At 56.4% G+C, this 18,417-nt stretch overlaps 1 protein-coding gene across 1 annotated transcript; it reads right to left on the bottom strand.

Annotated features, from left to right (window-relative positions):
* Positions 1-1,886: 1,886 nt before the first annotated feature.
* On the bottom strand, positions 1,887-17,736 carry ISM2 (isthmin 2). Its single transcript, XM_072762100.1, has 4 exons — positions 17,534-17,736; positions 8,623-8,865; positions 6,585-6,939; positions 1,887-3,504 (listed from the first exon to the last, which is right to left on the bottom strand). The coding sequence occupies exons 1-4, from the start codon at positions 17,657-17,659 to the stop codon at positions 2,987-2,989; spliced, it is 1,242 nt and encodes a 413-aa protein (XP_072618201.1). The 5' UTR covers positions 17,660-17,736; the 3' UTR covers positions 1,887-2,986.
* Positions 17,737-18,417: the final 681 nt, after the last annotated feature.

Below are 18,417 nucleotides of genomic sequence, written 5' to 3' on the forward strand. Positions count from 1 at the left end.
CCTAGGACCCTTTATGAGACACACCAGAGAAAAATCAGGCAAAACAATTCTGGTGACTGGGGCAGCTAAACTAGAAACAGTGATGGTGGGCAGCCCCGGTGGCTCAGCAGTTTAGCGCTGCCTTCAGCCCCGGGGCATGATCCTGTAGACCCAGGATCAAGTCCTATGTCAGGCTCCCTGCATGGAGCCTGCTTCTCTCTCTGCCTCTCTCTCTCTCTCTCTCTCTCTCTCTCTGTCATAAGTAAATAAAATCTTAAAGAGTGATGGTGATTGTGCTAGATGCATGGCCACTGAGGGCTGTTTGGGAGAGGAAGGACAGCTAGTCAAGACGGTGACCTCACCAACACTGGGCCCAAACAGGGTGACGCCCCTCTGCCCCGCCCCCGGGGCTCTGGTACTGACGGCTCCTAAAATCCTCCTTTTAGCAGGGTCAGTGACCCCTCCATCACTGTTTCTCCCCCCACACACCTGTGCCCTGAGCCCGCAGCCACCTGCACAGTGCCTCTTTCTTCTTTGTAGACTTTGAATAAACACCATTTTAGAGGTGACCTGCTCTCCAGCCCCTTTATCTTCTGTCATCTATGGCCTGACATAGTAGCAGTTTCATCTGTCACTTACAGATCAAAAATGTGGCCGGCCCAACTCAATTTGGGTAATCGACAGACACTAGGTACAGATTTAATTTAGACAATGTGTTTAAGTGTCAAGGTAAGTTATATTAGAAAGGAGGGAATGAGTAGATGCCTATGAAAACAGGCTCTAGGATGTCTTTATCTTCCTATTTAATAAAAAGTTTCTGCTGGGGCACTTGGGTGGCTCAGTTGGTTGGGTGGCCAATTCTTTTTTTTTTTTTTTTTTAGTTTTTATTTATTTATGATAGTCACAGAGAGATAGAGAGAGGCAGAGACACAGGCAGAGGGAGAAGCAGGCTCCATGCACCGGGAGCCCGACGTGGGATTCGATCCCGGGTCTCCAGGATCGCGCCCTGGGCCAAAGGCAGGCGCCAAGCCACTGCGCCACCCAGGGATCCCTGGGTGGCCAATTCTTGATTTCAGCTCTGGTCATGATCTCAGGGTCCTGGAACGGAGCCCCCTCTTAGGCTCTGCATTCAGCATAGAGTCTGCTTGGGATTCCTTCTCTCCTTCTCCCTCTGCTCCTCCTCCCACTCATTCTTTCTCTCAAATAAATTTTTAAAAAATTTCTGCTAAAGGATAATTAAAATACCTTGATTTCCCCAGATGAGAGAAAGGGAATGAATTTGGATCCCATCTGGTGACTTGATCCAGCGTCTCTGGCCCTGTAATATTTTAGTTGTGCCACAGTATTTTTAGACTGTGGTCCAGGACCAGACTAATAAACTTACCTCCAGGTGTGATGGTTATGGAAACATCTGGCTCTCTGAGCATCTCTAGGCGATGGCTCTGGACACACCTTGTCTCATCCTACTTTCTGATGTGTCTCTGTTCTTCCCCAAATGCCAGGAGTGACAGTGCAGGGTCTGTTAAGGGGAGCAACCAAGGCAGGGTATAGGTCCACTTCCGTCATCTTCCCGGTGTAATCCTTTGGCAACTCTGTGTCAGACCCCTGGCAGCAAACCACATCCGCTGGAGTGCATGCAACTTACCTCTGACTTGGAAGTCCTCCTGTCCCCAAGAACTAGTGAAGGTGCCCCTGAGGTCCAGCCAGCTCCTCCCTGCCTCCCAGGCAACTCTGTAGAAGTGTGAGTAGGGATAACTCACATCTACATCTAACCTCTGCACTTTGGGAGCTCTGCCGGCCCAGCTGGGTTAGGGAGTCACAACGCTGGGGGGCTTGGCTTGGGCTGCAAACAGGGCTCCCTGTACCTCTACTGAGGCTCCACATTCTTCATCAAACAGAATTTGAAAATAAAGTGCTTTATTGCTGAGGATCACAAAGAGCTTCAGGGCAGCTATCTAGGAGCTGAGGTCCCTACCTTTTGGATCTTTTGTGAACAGGACAGTTGGGACTTCAGCATTTCAACCCCACAGAAGGCAAGAAAGTATGGTTGGGGGGGGGGCGGTGGTGGTGAGAGGGGCAGGGAAGAAGCACAAGGTGTGCTAGGAGAGCTGCTTATGTGCAGCTCTGAGCTCGGGGCATGCAATCACATCCACTTGGGAGCATGAAGTGGGCTGTGGTGGGAGTATTGACACCACAGAAATGACCCGAATCTGGGCTTCCCTGCCACCACGCCTGACCAGAGAACTGTTTTACCAGTTCCCCATGGTGCACAGCCCCCCAAGTCAGTTGTGAGCGCACCCCAAGCCTGCTGGCTGTGCCCATTCAGGGCAGCACCATCTCCCAGGCCCTCACACTCCTACAACCCAGACAGAACAGAGGTGCTGGACAAAGAAAGGGACCCAAATGGGTTGACCCATTCCCTGCCTGGAGCCAGCCCTTGTCTAGGTCGCCTCAGCCTGTCTGTCCTCATTCAGCCCCACTGGTTGACTTCCACCCTACACCAAAGTGGTGTCCACCAAAAGGCATCTCGGAGCAGAGGATAACCTCTAACAGGGACCCGGTCTTGGTGTGCGATGGCTCCCAGCAGGTGGGGGACAAGGACCTCTAACAACCACCCAGAGAGGAGGGCTACTCACTAGGCTGGCTGTCCACCTCCCAGCACAGGTCAGGGTGTGCGTGGAGAGCCCGGCTCTCACCTGTGCCCAGAGCCACTGATGGCAGAAGAGCCCAGCTCAGGGGCAGAGGGAGGAAGGGGCGAGGCTGGGACAGCGCTCCCAGGGGTCAGGAGAGGGCAGCCCCCGCAGACACACATTTCCCCGTCCACCCAGTGACCTCAGGGGGCTGAGCTCCCTCCCGCACCCCGGGCCCTGTACGCCCCTCGACCACGTCCCCAACCCCGCACGGACACCGGGCTGCTGACCTGCCCTGGGTTCCCAGGCAGAGGGCCTGTCGGGGTCGGGCAGAGGCAGGGGCAGAGGCAGGGTGAGGGCCGCGCCTGCGGGCCCTGCTAGTACTCCTTGGCCTCCTGCAGCTGCGCCAGGTACTCCTCCTCGGGAGGGTTGTCGGCGCAGGCCCGGCCGTTGTTGGGGGGCCGCGCGGCGTGGTAGCGGCTCCAGTCCCCCTTGCAGAGGATCCAGGGCAGCGTGTCCACCTTGAAGTGCAGCTCCGGCGAGAAGTCGGTGCTGACCAGGTCGGGGGCGCCTGCGCCCTTGCCCCGCGTCAGCAGCCGGCTGCCCGCGTCGTAGCAGCAGTGCTGGGCGGCCAGGGTGCTGCTCTCCACCGACCGCAGCGAGCGCAGGCAGAAGCGCGCCGTGGGCTGGTACACGTCCAGGTGCTCCCGCGGGCCGCTGGCGTCCCTCCAGCGGAAGCTGCGGCCCCGGCGCTCGTCCTGCAGGCTCACGGCGCGGGCCTCGGCCTCCAGCGGGTACGCGCACGGGCAGCTGGGCAGGTCCTGCAGCACCCGGCGCAGGTACTCGGCCAGGAAGTCGCTCTTGCAGTTCAGCCACTTCTCGCAGCTGTCCACATCTGCAGGGGGGGTGGGGGGACGGGTCAGCCCCCTGGTGGAGGGGGCAGCTGATCGAGGGCCGAGGCCTGGATGCCTGGACAGAGTAGGCCCCACGGCTGAGCTGGGTGCGGCCGGCCAGGCCTCCCCCGAACGACAGAGAGGGGCTCCCGCCAGCCACCCAGGAAGCGAGAGGAAGCCACTCAAGGGATGCTGGCCCAGGGGCCTGGGCGCTGAGTGCAGCCAGGGCGTCTCCCTTCACCCCCTGGATGGTGGGAAAGATCTGGGATCTTGGGGAAGGAGCTGGGGTGATGGGGGCGGCATAGACAGCTGTCTTAAGCCAGTGGTAAGAAAGCGTTGCACTGTCTTCACCATTGATCCACTCTTGTTCTTACCTCCTTCTCAGGCTCACTCTGTCTGTGTCACTCTGTGTCCCATTGTGGCCCCCTCTGTCTGTGCTGTCCTCCTCCCTTCTCTCTCTTGGACATGTGGCCTCTGACTCTGGCCACACAGAACAAATTGCTCCTTCGTCTCTGCCCCAGAACTTCTGGGCACACTTTGCATGGCACAGTGCTAAAGTTGGTCATGTGTGCCTCTCCTCCTAGGACCCGAGCTCCTCGAGGGCAGATCCCCAGCCTCAGCCTTCCAGGAATCCCCTGCCCTGCACAGCACCAGGCGCGCCACCCCAGCTCAGGATGCTTCTCGGTATTGAGCACAGGCAGCTGCCTACCTCCTTGTGGGGTGCAAGTGACCTCAAGAGATGCAGAGGCTGAATATCCTAGTCAAAGCACAGCCTGCTTCCAAGCTGCTGGAAGGAGCGGTTCTAAACTCCTGGCCCCTGACCTGTTTCTGCCCCTTCCCACACAGAGCCTGCCCGGGTACCCCCGAGTGATCAGTTGTGGAAGCCGGGATATCCCCCTCCCATCCTGCAGCCAGGCAGAAGGGGCCCCACAGCGTGATCTCCAGGTTCTGTGGCTCCCATCAGGACCCTCTTCCCAGCAGGAATATCAGGCTGAGAAAGGTCAGTGGCCTGGTTAGGGGGACCTAGAAATCCTAGGGCCCCTTTGCTGGGAGGCTAATCTTCCAGCTGGAACATGTACTTTGTCTCTGTAGATGGAAGTGAGATTGTCTGTGCAATGATACTCTGCCCTCCCATGAGGTTCTCCCCCAACCCCAGGAGCAGGGCCTAGCTCCTCACTGACCTGGGCCAAGCATGTCCGTAGCATTGTGGGCCAGGGGCTGCTACCCCTCACTGGGGAAGCCCAAGGGGTCCTTCTCCTCGGTGCCTTTGGGAAGACAGGAGGCCAGACTGGCGGGGCCCTGGGGCACCTCTGTGCTCCCAGTGGGGAAGCCCAGCCCTCACCAGGCTCTTGGTGGCCACAGCATCCGAGACAGGCCTGGGCCGAGGCAGGACCACCACATTTGTGAGTTTCCTGCATCTCCTCTCTCAGCACCCCTCAAACAAGGCCCGCAGCAGTGTAAGCCGCTGCCTCTGCAGGCTCCAGGGCGCGGCTCCTCTCACCAGGACAAGGGGGCAGGTCGCAGACTGGGGACTCGGCGGCAGTGCAGGCCTAGCCGCAGGGATGAGTCCTCCTCTGGCTGCCGCTGCTGCAGCTCCCACTGCAGGGAAACCAGGGGTTCCACTCCTCTGGAAGCTCATCATCTGGGTCAAGGCAGGGAGCCAGGGGTTAGTGGGCACTGGTGCCAATTAGCAGAAGGCGCCCCGTCCACAGGAGGACGCCGCCCACGCCAGGGCTCCCAGCCTAGTGGACAAAGCGTGGGCTGGATCTCAGCCCCCACCTGTCCCTCAGCTGGGGGCCCCTGTAGAGTGGACCCCCGTGCGAATCATGTCAGTCAAAACCATGGCCAACAAGACTGCCCTGGCACTGGGATATAAAGGAAGTTCCTGACTTCCCACATTAGGGGCCCCGTCCTGGTCTGAGGAACCTGATATACACCATGACTGCATGTACAGCCCTCTGGCTGCACAGGGTTGAGACCTGGGGGGTAGGGGGTGTCTGTGGAACCCCGCAAAGACTGACATGGCCAACTCTCTTCTCACTTCCCAGGCAGGTCTGAGCAGGCAGGTACCAAGAATTTAAAGAAAATTAATGGGAGAAAAGTTGAAAAGGCATGAAAATTCTTCTAGTTTACATTATTTGGTGAATGGGGGAAAGTCTGCTGTGCCTTAGTCTTAATCATGGCACCACCGTCCAAGGACGAAACACCAGGGGCTCTGGGGAGAATGGCTGCAACTGCACATGAAACAGGTCCATGCCCAGGGAAACCTGAAGTGAAGGGAAACCTGAAGCATAAAAAAAAAAGAACTGGGGGGGTCACCTGGGTGGCTCAGCGGTTGAGCTCAAGGCGTGATCCTGGGATCTCAGGATCAAGTCCTACATCAGGCTCCCCATGGGGAGCCTGCTTCTCCCTCTGCCTGTGTCTCTGCCTCTCTGTGTCTCTCATGAATGAATAAATAAAATCTTAAAAAAAAAAAAAAAAAAAAAAGAACTGGGGGCTGGCCAGGCAGGAGGGAGCATTTTCTAGACAGTTTGTGCTGTTCTGTTGTTTTCCAACAAAAACAACCAATATTTAGTTTACTATATGCTGGCACTTTACGTGTATTAACTCACTTAATACCCTCTACCCCCAGTCTCCATTTTAGAGAGGCAGGAAATGAGGCACAGAGAGGTTAAGTAACTCGTCCAAGGCCACTCAGCTGGAAGCGGCAGAGCCAAGATTCAAACCGACACAGTCTGAAAACAAGGTCAGTTGTGACTGGTGGGGTTTATAATATTTCCTGATTTGTTGGCAACTGATAGCTAGGAATATATATATATAAAATTAACAAATGTCCGTTTTGTTTAGGGTGTCTCAGGGCCGTTGCGAAGGTCAAATGTTTGGGAAAAAAAAACCCTCCAAATTTTGCAAGTTATGGGTGATGTTGCTACTTAGGGGGTGATGGTGTTTCTACAAGCCTAAACTCCGGGTTTCCACAGCTGTCCCTGCTCAGGAAGCTCTCAGGACTCTCTCAAGCCCCATTTCCACTCAGGACCTCCAGATGCAGCTGCCTGGGATGCCAAGATGGGGGAGGGGTGCTCACCATAGCCATCCGGCTCCTTGAAGGCCCAGTCCCCAGGGGCCAGCCAGCCCTGCTCCCAGCTGCCTGTGGCCCCACTGAACCCAAGCTCCTCCTCGTCATCGCTGTCCTCCTGGTCCTCACTCTCGCTGTACTCTACAGGGTAATCCTCCTCCGCCTCCTCTTCCTCCTCCTCTTCTTCCCCTGGGGCTCTGCCCTTGAGATCAGTCCTTCCCTCCTCGCCCTCTAGGTACCCCCAGAATAGGGGCCAGAAGAGCTCCTTGGTGGGTAGCCAGCTTGAGGCATCCTGTGGCCAGCGATTGCTGGGTAGGTCCATCTCCACCTCGGCCTGCGGATCCTCCACCACCTCGATGGTCACCTGCAAAGGGTCAGACACAGGCTGGCCAGTGAAGGAGGGCTCAGAGCAAGACTCCAAGGGGAGGAGAGGTGACAAGCAAGGGGGGTCAAGGGTAGAGGCCCCACCCTCCCTCCAAACCACCTCATTCTCTTCACCAAACTTCCTGGCTTCCCAGGGCCCATGAGGTCACAATTTAAGACTTGGCTGTGCATCAGAATCACCTCGATATTTCAGACTCCCTGACCCAACTATAAACATGTTTTTAACTAACTGGGGCCAGGCATGGTGGCTTTAACACATGCCAGGCTAGAGACCCACTAGTTTAAGAGAAGCTGGCTGTGAACTGTGACTCCAGCAGCCTGCAGGCTGCCCACCCTCAGGAGCCATTAACAGCCCTGGGGCTCACCGTAGGACTGGAAACTAATGCGAAGATAGCAAACTTCCATAGTGGCCCCTGGTCAGGGGAGGTGGTGGTAGGGGGCGTGTAAGGGGGGGCAGGGAGGGTCCCCCCACTTGCCACACTGTGGCCGGAAAATAAGGAACATAAAATCATTTATGTGAAAGTGAACTTTGCAGACATTATCTTGGGCTATTATAAAATAATATGAGGTACAGGGACACCTGGGTGGCTCAGCGGTTGGGGGTCTGCCTTCAGCTCAGGGCATGATCCTGGGGTCCCAGGATCGAGTCCCACATCGGGCTCCTTGCATGGAGCCTGCTTCTCCTTCTGCCTGTGTCTCTGCCTCTCTCTCTCTCTCTGTCATGAATAAGTAAATTAAATCTTTATAAAATAAAATAAAATAGTATGAGGTTACTGAACAAAATTGGGGGGGAAATCAGCAAAATATAATGAAAAAAATTAAAATCACCCACACTCCATCTCTGACAGATAACATTTTGATGATTAAACTTCCAGGTTTTACACACACACACACACACACACACACACACTTTTTTTTTTTTTTAAAGATTTATTTATTTATTTATTCATGATAGAGAGAGAGAAGGAGAGAGGCAGAGAGACACAGCAGAGGGAGAAGCAGGCTCCATGCCGGGAGCCCGATGTGGGACTCGATCCCAGGACTCCAGGATCGTGCCCTGGGCCAAAAGTAGGGGCTAAACCGCTGAGCCACCCAGGGATTCCCACACACACACTTTTAAACAATTTTAGAATATTAGATTTTACACTTTTTTGTGGCCTTTTCTCTTTTCATGAAAGTGTTTGGCAAACTGTAGATGCTGCTACCATCCAGGATTGAGGCCTGGTGTGGAAAACATAAACTAGAATCCCACTGGCCCCATAGAGCCCCTCAGGGGCAGCCCCCCACTACCAGCCCATCCTATTGTGCACTCAACCAACCCTGCAGTAAGGGTTGGGCCTGGGGGAAGGCCACAGGTCCCTCCCCACCCCATATTCCCGGAAGCCTCTGCTGCTCACGAAGCTTCTCTATTCGTTTGGTCCCCATGACGGCCCTGTCAGGGCTGTTTGTCCCTTGCCGTGGACTAGAAAACCCAGGCTCAGGGGCCGGGCGCCCTGCTCAGTCTGAAGCTGGGAAGTGGAGGAGGGGTACTCCCACGACTCCATCTTCTGTGACCCAAACAGGACCCCTGCCCTCCAAGGAAGGATGGGGACACCTGACCTCAGGGTGGAGCCCTTCAGCCTAGCTCCTCTCTGGATGTCCAGGGTCCTCCTGTAGCTCTCACCTGGATGTTGGGGTTTGGGGCACTCAAGTCTGTGTTGGCCAATCCTGGCAGCTTCTGCAGCTCAAGCAGCAAGGGAGCATCCTCCAGGGTCCTGGGAGGGGTCGCCTTGTCTGGGCTCAGAGCTGCTGGCTCACTGAGAGCCCGGCGCCTGTGCCGGCGTGGCCCTGCCTGGAAGCGGGTTCTGGGGAGCAGTGGGATCCCCTCTTCTTCCCTAGGAGAGCTGCGATCTGGGGAGGCTGGTACCTAAAGGAGAGAGGTGGGAGGGAGGGGTGACTGGGCAGTTAATAGACCACATGCCTCAGAGTCCCCCAGGGCCCCTGCCCCGGAACAGACAGGGGGCCTCCTGTCAGTAGGAAGCCCCAGAAAGGCCGGCAGGGAAGTGAGGGGCAGACCTGGGCCTTCCCCCAGCAGGCCACTGGCCCTCCCAAGCTGTCCACGTTGGGGGGGGGGGCTGTATTCCTTAGCATCTCCACCCACTGCTACCCTCCTCCACCCGCCCACCTGGGGCCTGGCACCTTTGCCCACTCCAGGTGCTGGTCCAGCTGCCTATCTGCCAGTTAATTCCCCACACCGACTAGCCCCGTAGGGTCCACACTGGGACCATCCCTGCTTCTGCTCAGATAGTAAGTGAAAGACTCTGGTTGTCTCCGACTCTGCTCAGACAGTGGGACACTGGGGAGTCCATCCACCTACTTCCGGGCTGCAGGTCTCTACCTGCAGGTCTCTACCACAGGACGGGAAGAGCACTGTCCAGAGCTGCCTTTCTGAGTCTCAGGGGCTGGGAGCCTCTGGATTCCGCTCTGCTCGGTCCACAGCCTTGACCCCATCTCCCACCTCATATCTGAAGCGGTGTGAAAAAACACAGGTCTGGACAGTCAGATCAGCTTGGGCTCAAGTCCCAGCTCTGCCTCTTACTAGCTCATTCAACTTGATGTACAAAATGAGGATAATTCTTACCTGGAAGGACTGTCATAATTATTAACCATTTCCACAGCATCTGTGTGCCAGGCATTATTATTTTTTTAAGATTTTATTTATTTATTAGAGAGAGAGAGAGAGAGACAGGCAGAGGGAGAAGCAGGCTCTATGCAGGAAGCCCGATGTGGGACTCGATCCCAGGTCTCCAGGATCATGGCCTGGGCTGAAGGCGGCACTAAACTGCTGAGCCACCCGGGCTGCCTGCTGGGCATTATTCTAAACACTTAATCACTCATTTCATCCTCCCAACAACCCTCAGAGGTAGGTGCTAGCTGTCATCTCCACATGGACAATTGAAACTAAAACACAGAGAAGGCAAGTAACTTGCGCAAGGTCACACAGACATTTAGTGGTAAACCAGGATTGGAACCAGAGAGTCTGGGCCTACAGCCCACATTCTTTTTCTTTCTTTTTTTTTTTTTAAGGGTTTACTTTTAAGTGATCTCTACACCCAACGTGGGGCGCAAAGCCACAACCCTGAGATCGAGAATCACACGCTCTACCAGCTGAGCCAGCCAGGCGCCTCAGAGCCCACACTCCTAACCGTTACCCTCTGACACTACAGGCAGGAGTGTGGAGAGTCTACTTCACATTTCAGAGGCTTACTCAGCCTAGTTTCTCACTATGACTTTCTTTCCTTGGGTTGGAAAAGAGAATCAGAACCTTCAGTTTCTCCCTTTTAGCCCCCTCCCTTCAGTCTTCCGCAGACACCTGGCTCCAAGGCTTCTGCATTAATCACTGTGGGCCCTTCTGAGCCTGGCCCTGGTGTCTGCTGCTGAGTCTATGTGCTCTGGTCTAAACAGCCGGGCTGGATGAGCAGAGGATGGACAGATGAGTAATAGAACGACTCGGCCCCTTCGCTGACCAGTCTGGGAGGCCTGGCACATCCTCATATCCTTCCTTCCTAGCAGCTCCTACCCACAATGCCACCAAAGCCCTAACTGTCCCCATGACTTGGTTCAGTGGCTCCTCTGTCACCTCTGGGATATGAAGACAGGCAGTCTCAGGACATCAGGACTTCAGAGTCTGCAGCCTTCCTGGCTGATGTGGATGTTGCTGCCTTGTGAGCAAATAGGGCAGTGGTTCTCATCTGAGGACACCTGGCAATGTCTGGAGACATTTGAGATTGTCACAATCAGAGAGGAATGCTACTGGCCCTGGTGGGTGAGGCCAGAGATCCCACGACACACAGGACAGCCCCCACAAAAATTACCCAGCCCAGAATGTCAACAATGCTGTGGTTAAGAAGTTCTGCTCCTGGGGGGCCTGGCTGGGTCAGTGAGAAGGGCATGTGATTCTTGATCTCAGGATCATGAATTTGAGTCCCTCCCTGGGTATAGAGATTACTTAAATATATACATACATGGATAAATAAACTTTAAAAAAGAAAGAAAGAAACCCTGCCCTGAAGTCAGGCTGCTTAGGTCTAAATCCCTGAATAGCCTGCTTCTGACCTGTGGGACCCTGACAGGGGACATAACCTCTGTGAGCATCCTTATCTGTAAAACGGGAACAGTGATGGGAAAGACCTGGTACCCGGCAGGTGCTCAGAATGTTTGTTTCCAGCCCTCTTTAACCTCGCCACTCCTTGGCCCAGGTGGACCAGATGAAGAGCAAAGGCCATAGGAAGCCATGGCTAAACATCACAGCCACACACTCCACCCTCCTCCGGAGCCACTCTTGGAGCCTCCTGCCTGTGTTTCAGGCCCGAGGGAAACCCAGGAATGGAGCAGAGGGGGCACATCAGTCTTAGTTTGGGTTTCTTCAGAAGCCAACCCTGACAAAGAATTCAAGGGCAACCTGTTCCTCTGGAAGGTGATTCCAAGAGACACCAGCAGAGAGCAGGGGCGTGAGTCAGGGACAGGAGGCAGCTAATAAAGAATGCTCCATCAAGATAGTGACCGTGGTGGACAAGTGGAGCTCAGCTCCCACTTAGGAGCTTCAGTCACTCCCCCAGAAGCGAGGACCTGGGCCACATACCTACAGATCCCACCAGTCATTGGTTGAGGGCTGCCCGGTGGAGGAGAGGATGTGTTCCCCAGGCACCTCAGGCTTGCCACGTATAGCTCAGAACAGGCCCTCTGGCAGCTGGACACTGGCAATCAGAAGTAAGGCCTGTAGGGATATGGGCAGAGTCCCCAGAGCTCTGACCTGTATTGTCTGAGCACATCTTCCCTACCAGCCCTGGGCTAGGCCATTTATGCACCTCCTATCACCCCAGCTAGAGCACAGGTAGGACTCTTTGCTCTATTCCTGCTGTATCCTGTGCCTAGCACAGTGCCTGGTACACAGGAGGAGCTCAATAAATCATTGCTGAGTGACTGAATGAAGGCGAGCAACCCCGAGAGCTGAATGTGACTGTCTCTAGGTTAATGATGAGGCTATGGAGGCTCAGACAGGGGAAGGGATTTGTGTGAGGTCACCATAGCCACAGTATTGGAGCTTGGGTTCGAACTCAGCTCAGCCTGATGTCAACACCCATGCACAGGTGCACGCATGGCGACAGCCCTTTGTCTGCACCACCTCTGTACTCACAAAGCACTTCCACTTTTGTCATCTTGCTGGCGGCTGAATGTAGTGGTAATGAGTATAGGCTGGAGGCCACACGGCCTGGGTTCAAATCCCAACTTGCACATTTACTAGCTGTGACCTCGGGCAGGTTAACCCAACCTGTGCTTGCCCTACATCCTCCCTCCATAAATTAAGGACAGGGCAGTCTCTGCCTCGTATGGTTGCTGAGGTAGAACGACGGTTGCCTCAAACATGGCAAGTGTGTGGTGAGCCTTACCTAGAGTGATTTTTAGGGAGACAGGAGACTAGCCCCTCTCACCAGACACCATTAGTTCTTCACATCTTAATTGGTCTGAAGTCCCCAGCACCGCCACTGACGCAGGAACTCGGAGGGGGTGTGTATTCCCGTGGCCTGAATTCCGAGGCTCCGGCACACTCAAGAACACCTGTCCTATCCCACAGGACCACCTCCCCCATCTGCTATGCTGGCACGTACACTTGTACAAATACCCAAGTCTTTTCTTTTGGGGAAAGGTGTCAATGCCCAGATAGACAGGAGATGTATAGATATATGCCAAGATCTATCCCCACCGTTCTCTCTCTCTCTCTCTCTCTCTCTCTCACACACACACACACACACACACACACACACACACACAGAGGCCCATGTGTATCTCCCCAGGCTTGGCCCAGCAGCCCTGCCCCATGTGTTTCCAGTTAACAGAAAGCCCCCGTGCGTACAGGCCTCCCCATGCTGCATGGACCTGCCTGCTCACCTGCTTCAGCACCCGCACCATTCCCCTGACCTCCCTTCCCTCCGCCTCAGGGGTCAGGAACTGCTCTGGACGATGAAACCCAGTGGCCAGGTGCAGCCCAGCACCTCCGTCCCTGCAGCGCCAGCTCCTGAGGCCCACGCCCACTGGTACAGAGCCAGGCCGCACACATAGTCACCCCAGTCTCCCGGGGGGCTGGAGACCTAAGCACTCAACAGCAGCTGCCCCTTTAGGTAGGCCAGAGGACCAGAGGCAGAGGAGGGGCTGGACTTCGCGGCCCCCACCCCCACTGGCACGCACTAATCCAGCCCACCTTGCACCCAGCGGAGACCTCAGAGCTCCTCGCTCTAATAAGAGTAGGACCGAGAGCGCACCCTGCAAGCATCAGGCCTGGCTTCATGCCTGGCTTCATGCCGTGTACCCTGGGGACTGGCACAGGCTCTGCAGCTGATTTATTTTATTTTTTATTTTTTTTAAAGATTTTATTTATTTATTCATAGACACACACACACACACACACACACACAGAGACAGAGAGAGGCAGAGAGAGACACAAGCAGGCTCCATGCAGGGAACCTGACGCGGGACTCGATCCCAGGTCTCCAGGACCATACCCCAGGCTGCAGGCGGCGCTAAACCGCTGCGCCACGGGGGCTGCCCTCTGCAGCTGATTTAACGCTCTGCTGCTGCCATCTTGAAACGCTTTGAGGCCCCAAGTTCTCATTCTGCCCTGGGCCCCTCCAACTCTAGTCAGCGCTGCCACGCAGGCTCTGTGTACTGACTCACTGACGTCTCACGACCCTTTGGGCAGGTGCTAGCATCATCCTCACTTCATAGATGGGGCAGCCAAGGCTCAGGGAGGTAAGGGAACTTGGCTGGGGCCACACAGGGGGCTGGCAGTACAGGACTCGAGGCCGATGGTCTGGCTGGAGGGTCTGTGTGCTTATGCCCTGGCCTTGACCAACTCCAGGCAAGGGCTGAACCTTCCGGTTCGCCGACTGCCACTCAGGTGCAGAATGTGCTCAATGCCCAAAACGGGAGAGCAGGATGTTCTACTTTTCACATCCACCTTTCCCTCTGATCTTCATAACCACCAAGTGAGAGGCAAAGGGGAGGACAAGCTTAGGACACCGAGGGCCAGTGAGGAGAGGACTTGCCCAGGACTCCCCAGCAGCCCAGCCTCCTGGCCCCTGTTCCTATTCTTCCCTTTCTCCCTCAACCAGCTTTCCAGTAGTTCCGAATTCTAAGCAGAAAGAACGGTCTGCAGGGAGGGTGACGGTCATGATCAGGGTCAAGGAGGTAGCCGGTTGCAGGCAAAGCCACAAGCTTGGCATCACGCACACCTGGGTGCCAGTCCCCCTGGTGACACTCACTCACTGGGCTAGAAAGTGGGCACACCCCAACCAAAGAAGACCAACCTGCAGGAAAATACCTGCTTCTTGGTGCCAGGGCCTGGCAGTGGGACCTTTCAACCCACCCTTCCTGCGACCCAACCCTTGATGCCAGGCAAGTGGCTGCACGATGACCAGGACTGAAGTGATGACTCAGCACCCTGACCCATATGTGTGTGATGCTGCCCCAGGCCGGCAGGCTCCCTCCCCTGTGCCTGAGCTCTTCACTCTCCGCCCCTACCCTCATACATGCGTCTGTCCATCCGCCCCTGGAGACCAAACCCCTGTGGCTACAGCAGGATCTCCTGCAGCTTTGCCCCATGTGGGACCCTTCATGAGGGACAGTCCGTGCAGCCCGGAGGAGCTGTCCTTTCTCACTTCTCTCTTCCCTAATTCCCCTCTCCATCATCCTCTTGTGGTCTCAAGTCCCCAACCCTGTTCTTCCCCACCTGAGCCCATAGGTATTCCCTTGCCTGCCCAGGAGGTGGTGGGTGCCAGGGCGAGGTGTCCAGAGGCCCTGGAATAAAGCCAAGCTGGGTTTCAATCCTGGCTCACCACTTACTAGCTGCAGAAGTGCGGGCTAGTTATTAGACCCACTGTCAGTTTCGTCATCCCTAAAATGAGGAGAACAAGACAAAGGACACAACATGCCAGGCGCTGTGGCCGTTTGGGTGGTGTTCTCACCTTAACTAGAGCAGAAGACACCCAAGGCAGAGCTCTGTCATTCTTTGCTCAACTAGCACCCACCAGCCCCTTGTAACGACGATGCCACACATGTGTATGGTGCTTTCTCACCCAGCAGGCGGTTCTCTCATTCGATTGTGGGGGTAAACTGAGGCTCAGCAACAGGCCTGCCCAGAGAGAGGGTGGCACATTTCGTTCATGATGCTGATGATTTTAAGACTTTTCAAGACTTTGGATGACCAGGCTGGGAAGATGGACCATAAGACCCCTGGTATAGTTCTTGAAACAACAAACCTGGCTCCTAATCTCAGGCTTACTGGCTCTGTGCCTTGATTTTCCCCTCTGGAAAATGGGAATAACACCCAGATCAGAGTGATGTGACAATGAAATAGCATCACGTAAAGTACTTTGCACTGACCCTGCAAGGCCCAGGGAAGGCTCATGTCCCTGCAGTCATCCTGTACTTTTAGATTGAGGCCGGTTTATGTTCTTCAGCTTCTTAAAAGTCTTTGGATTGTCAGTTATTTCTGACATATTACCTCAGGCCCCAGAGTAGCAGTCTGTCTTATCTCAATGTGATTTCTTAACTAACACCTTGATGTGGAAGAGCTTTAATACACATCTGAAGCGATGTTTGAGCTGGATGGGATCATGGAGATGACTTAGCCCCTTATTTTAAATGTCAGGAAATCAGAGACACGTGGGTGGCTCAGTGGTTGAGCTTTTGTCTTCGGCTCAGGGCATGATCCCAGGGTCCTGGGATCGAGTCCCGCATTGGGCTCCCTTTATGGAGCCCGCTTCTCCCTCTGCATGTGTCTCTGCCTCTCTGTATCTCTAGTGAATAAATAAATAAATAAAATCTTTAAAAAAAAGTCAGGAAATCATCCAAGGAGAATCATACATGAGTTAACAACCCACTGGGAATAGAACCCCAGGCCCTGGGCTCCACACTGTTTTTCCTTCATGGCACTGATTTGCTTTAACAAGTTTTTGAGGGTTCCACTAGGCCCTAAATTAGGGCTGAGGATATGCCTTTGGCTCTGAAATAACTCATCCTCGAGGCTGGTCTTGGGGGAAAAATTGGCAAATCAAAAATAAAAAATAATCACAATACAAAGCAGTAAGTATGAAGATAGAAAATATATCAAATGAGTAGGAAAAAATGCCAACTCAATTAATTTTATGGCCGCTGTCATCTCCAGCTAGGAGGTGGGACTGGCTGTTCAGTTCCCCTGGATTTGTCTACAACACTGGTTGCCAACAATGGGGCGGGGGGGGGGGGGGTCGCTCAGAAAACACTGGGCAATGTCTGGGTCTGTCCAGAAGTGGGTGCTACAGGCATCCAGTGGGTCAAGGCCAGGGATGCTGCTAAATACCCTAGGATGCACAACAAAGAATTTTACAACCCCAAATGACAGGAGTGTGGAGGCTGAGAGACTCTGCTCTATAGGATATACTCTCAACAAGGGGCAAAAAAAAAATCTTGGATATTACAATGGTTTGTAACACATCAAAGTACCATAGAACATAGAATCTCTATGGTATTAAAATTTCAGTGGGAAAGGCACTTAGGGGGAAAAATACCCAAAGTCTCCTTAGTAGGGCAGCATTGAAAAAAAGGTGGATAAAAAGAAAAGAAAAGAAAAGAAAAGAAAAGAAAAGAAAAGAAAAAAAGAAAAAGAAAAAGAAAAGAAAAGAAAAAAGGTGGATAAACACCAGTCCACAGAGACCCCACGTGCAGGCCGTTGCTTCCCACCGCCTCTGGAGGGCCTCAGCAGTGTGCGCAGACTAGCCCCCCTAGCTCGGGACTCCTGCACCGCCGGACCTCCGTGTCCCCATCTGGAAAATATGAAGAACGGGTCTGTCCGCCTCCTAGAACAGCTCGGTGCCTGGGAAGAGCCAGGACCCCTGCCACACCAGCCTGCATACCCTGGAGCAGGTCTGGAGGGTTCTGTCCCCAAGGGGATGAGTGTCCCCTGCAGTCCACGCAGGAGCGGCTGGACTGTCGACCCCTGGTGAAAGGAGGCAGGTTTTGACGGACCCTGGTCCCTCTCCACGTGTCAACCGCTTCCAGCTCGCTCCTGTTTTCAGCTGCATCTCCAAATCCCACTCGCAGACCACCCAGGAAGTAGCCCCCTCCCCCACGACGTAGCGACCTCTTCTGCTCTTCCAAGTACGTAGGAGTATCAAGCTTCCCGGCTGATGTTACCCCCCCGCAAGTCGGAAGACCCCACTCACTACCTCATCTCATCTCAATTCACACCCAAAGGGGCTCAGATCCTTTGCAGGTTTAACTGGAGGCGGCACCGGTGGGTTATTCCGACGGTCGAACCTCGGCAACTCCGCGCGGCGCCGCGTTCCCCCGTCCCCCGTCCCCCCTCCAAGCTCCTCTGGGAGCGCGGCCCCCGACAGGAGGGCTGCAGGACAGGTTCGCTCCGGGCGCGGCGGCCGCGGGCGGGAGGGGCTGGGCTGCTCCGCGGGGCCCCGCGGCCCTGGCCCCCTGCCCCGCCCCCTGCCCCGCGCCCGCCCTCGGGGGTCGGGGGTCGCCGCTCGCGCCCCCGCCCCGCCGCTCACCTCCGCCAGCCTCGCGGGGCCCCGGGGCCGCGGCTTCCTCAGGGGGAGCGCCCGGCCCGCGGCCAGCAGCGCCGCCAGCAGCCCCACGCCGAGCAGCAGCCCCGCGCGGCCCGGCAGTCGGGGCATCGTCTCCCTCTCGGCGCCGCTCCCACCGCGCCTCCCGAGCGGCTCCCGCGCGGCCGTTCGCGCCCGGCCTCGCCTCCTCCAGGGCCCGGGGCGCGCGGGGCGGGGGGCGGGGCCTGCGCGGGGGCGGGGCCGCCGGGCTGGGGGGCGGGGCCTGGCGCGGGGGCGCGCGGGGCCGTGTTGCGAGGGGCGCGCGGGGAGGGGGCGGGGCCTGCTCGGGGGCGGGGCCTGTCGCGGGGGCGGGGCCTGTCGCCGGGGCGCGCGGGGCAGGGGCGGGGGCGCGCGGGGCCGTGTTGCGGGGGGCGCGCGGGGAGGGGGCGGGGCCTGCTCGGGGGCGGGGCCTGCCGCGGGGCGGGGCCTGTCGCGGGGGCGGGGCCTGTCGCCGGGGCGCGCGGGGCCGTGTTGCGGGGGGCGCGGGCCTCCCTGGGGTGAGCGCCCGGATGTCCCCCGCCCGCGGGCGCTGCGGCTCCTCGGGGCGCCCCGGCCGTCCGGGCCGGGCGGGCGGTCCCTTAGATCTGGCCGCCCTCCGCCCTCTGTCGCCGCCGCCGACCGCGGGGGGTCGCAGGACGGGCGATGGAGCGAAGGTGTGCAGGGACCCCGAGGTGGCTGCGCGGTAGCAGGGCCACGAAGTAACTCCTCCCAGGCTCCTCGGCTCCCCTGCTGGAGGCGCGGCCCGGAGCGGCGCCTGCCCCCGCCGGGCGCCACTCGCTCGGGCGGTCTCAGAGCTCCACCGACGCGGAGGCACCGACGTCCCGGGCCGG

Source organism: Vulpes vulpes, chromosome 6 (genome assembly GCF_048418805.1).
Source record: "Vulpes vulpes isolate BD-2025 chromosome 6, VulVul3, whole genome shotgun sequence".
Taxonomy (NCBI): domain Eukaryota; kingdom Metazoa; phylum Chordata; class Mammalia; order Carnivora; family Canidae; genus Vulpes; species Vulpes vulpes.

Excerpts from the sequence above, each read along its gene's own strand:
- ISM2 (XM_072762100.1), bottom strand. The coding sequence starts at position 17,659 with ATGCCCCGACTGCCGGGCCGCGCGGGGCTGCTGCTCGGCGTGGGGCTG. Across the intron at positions 6,940-8,622 it reads CCCCAAACCCCAACATCCAG|GTGACCATCGAGGTGGTGGA; the intron begins GTGAGAGCTACA and ends GACCCTTTGCAG. Across the intron at positions 3,505-6,584 it reads CAAGGAGCCGGATGGCTATG|ATGTGGACAGCTGCGAGAAG; the intron begins GTGAGCACCCCT and ends CCCCCCCTGCAG.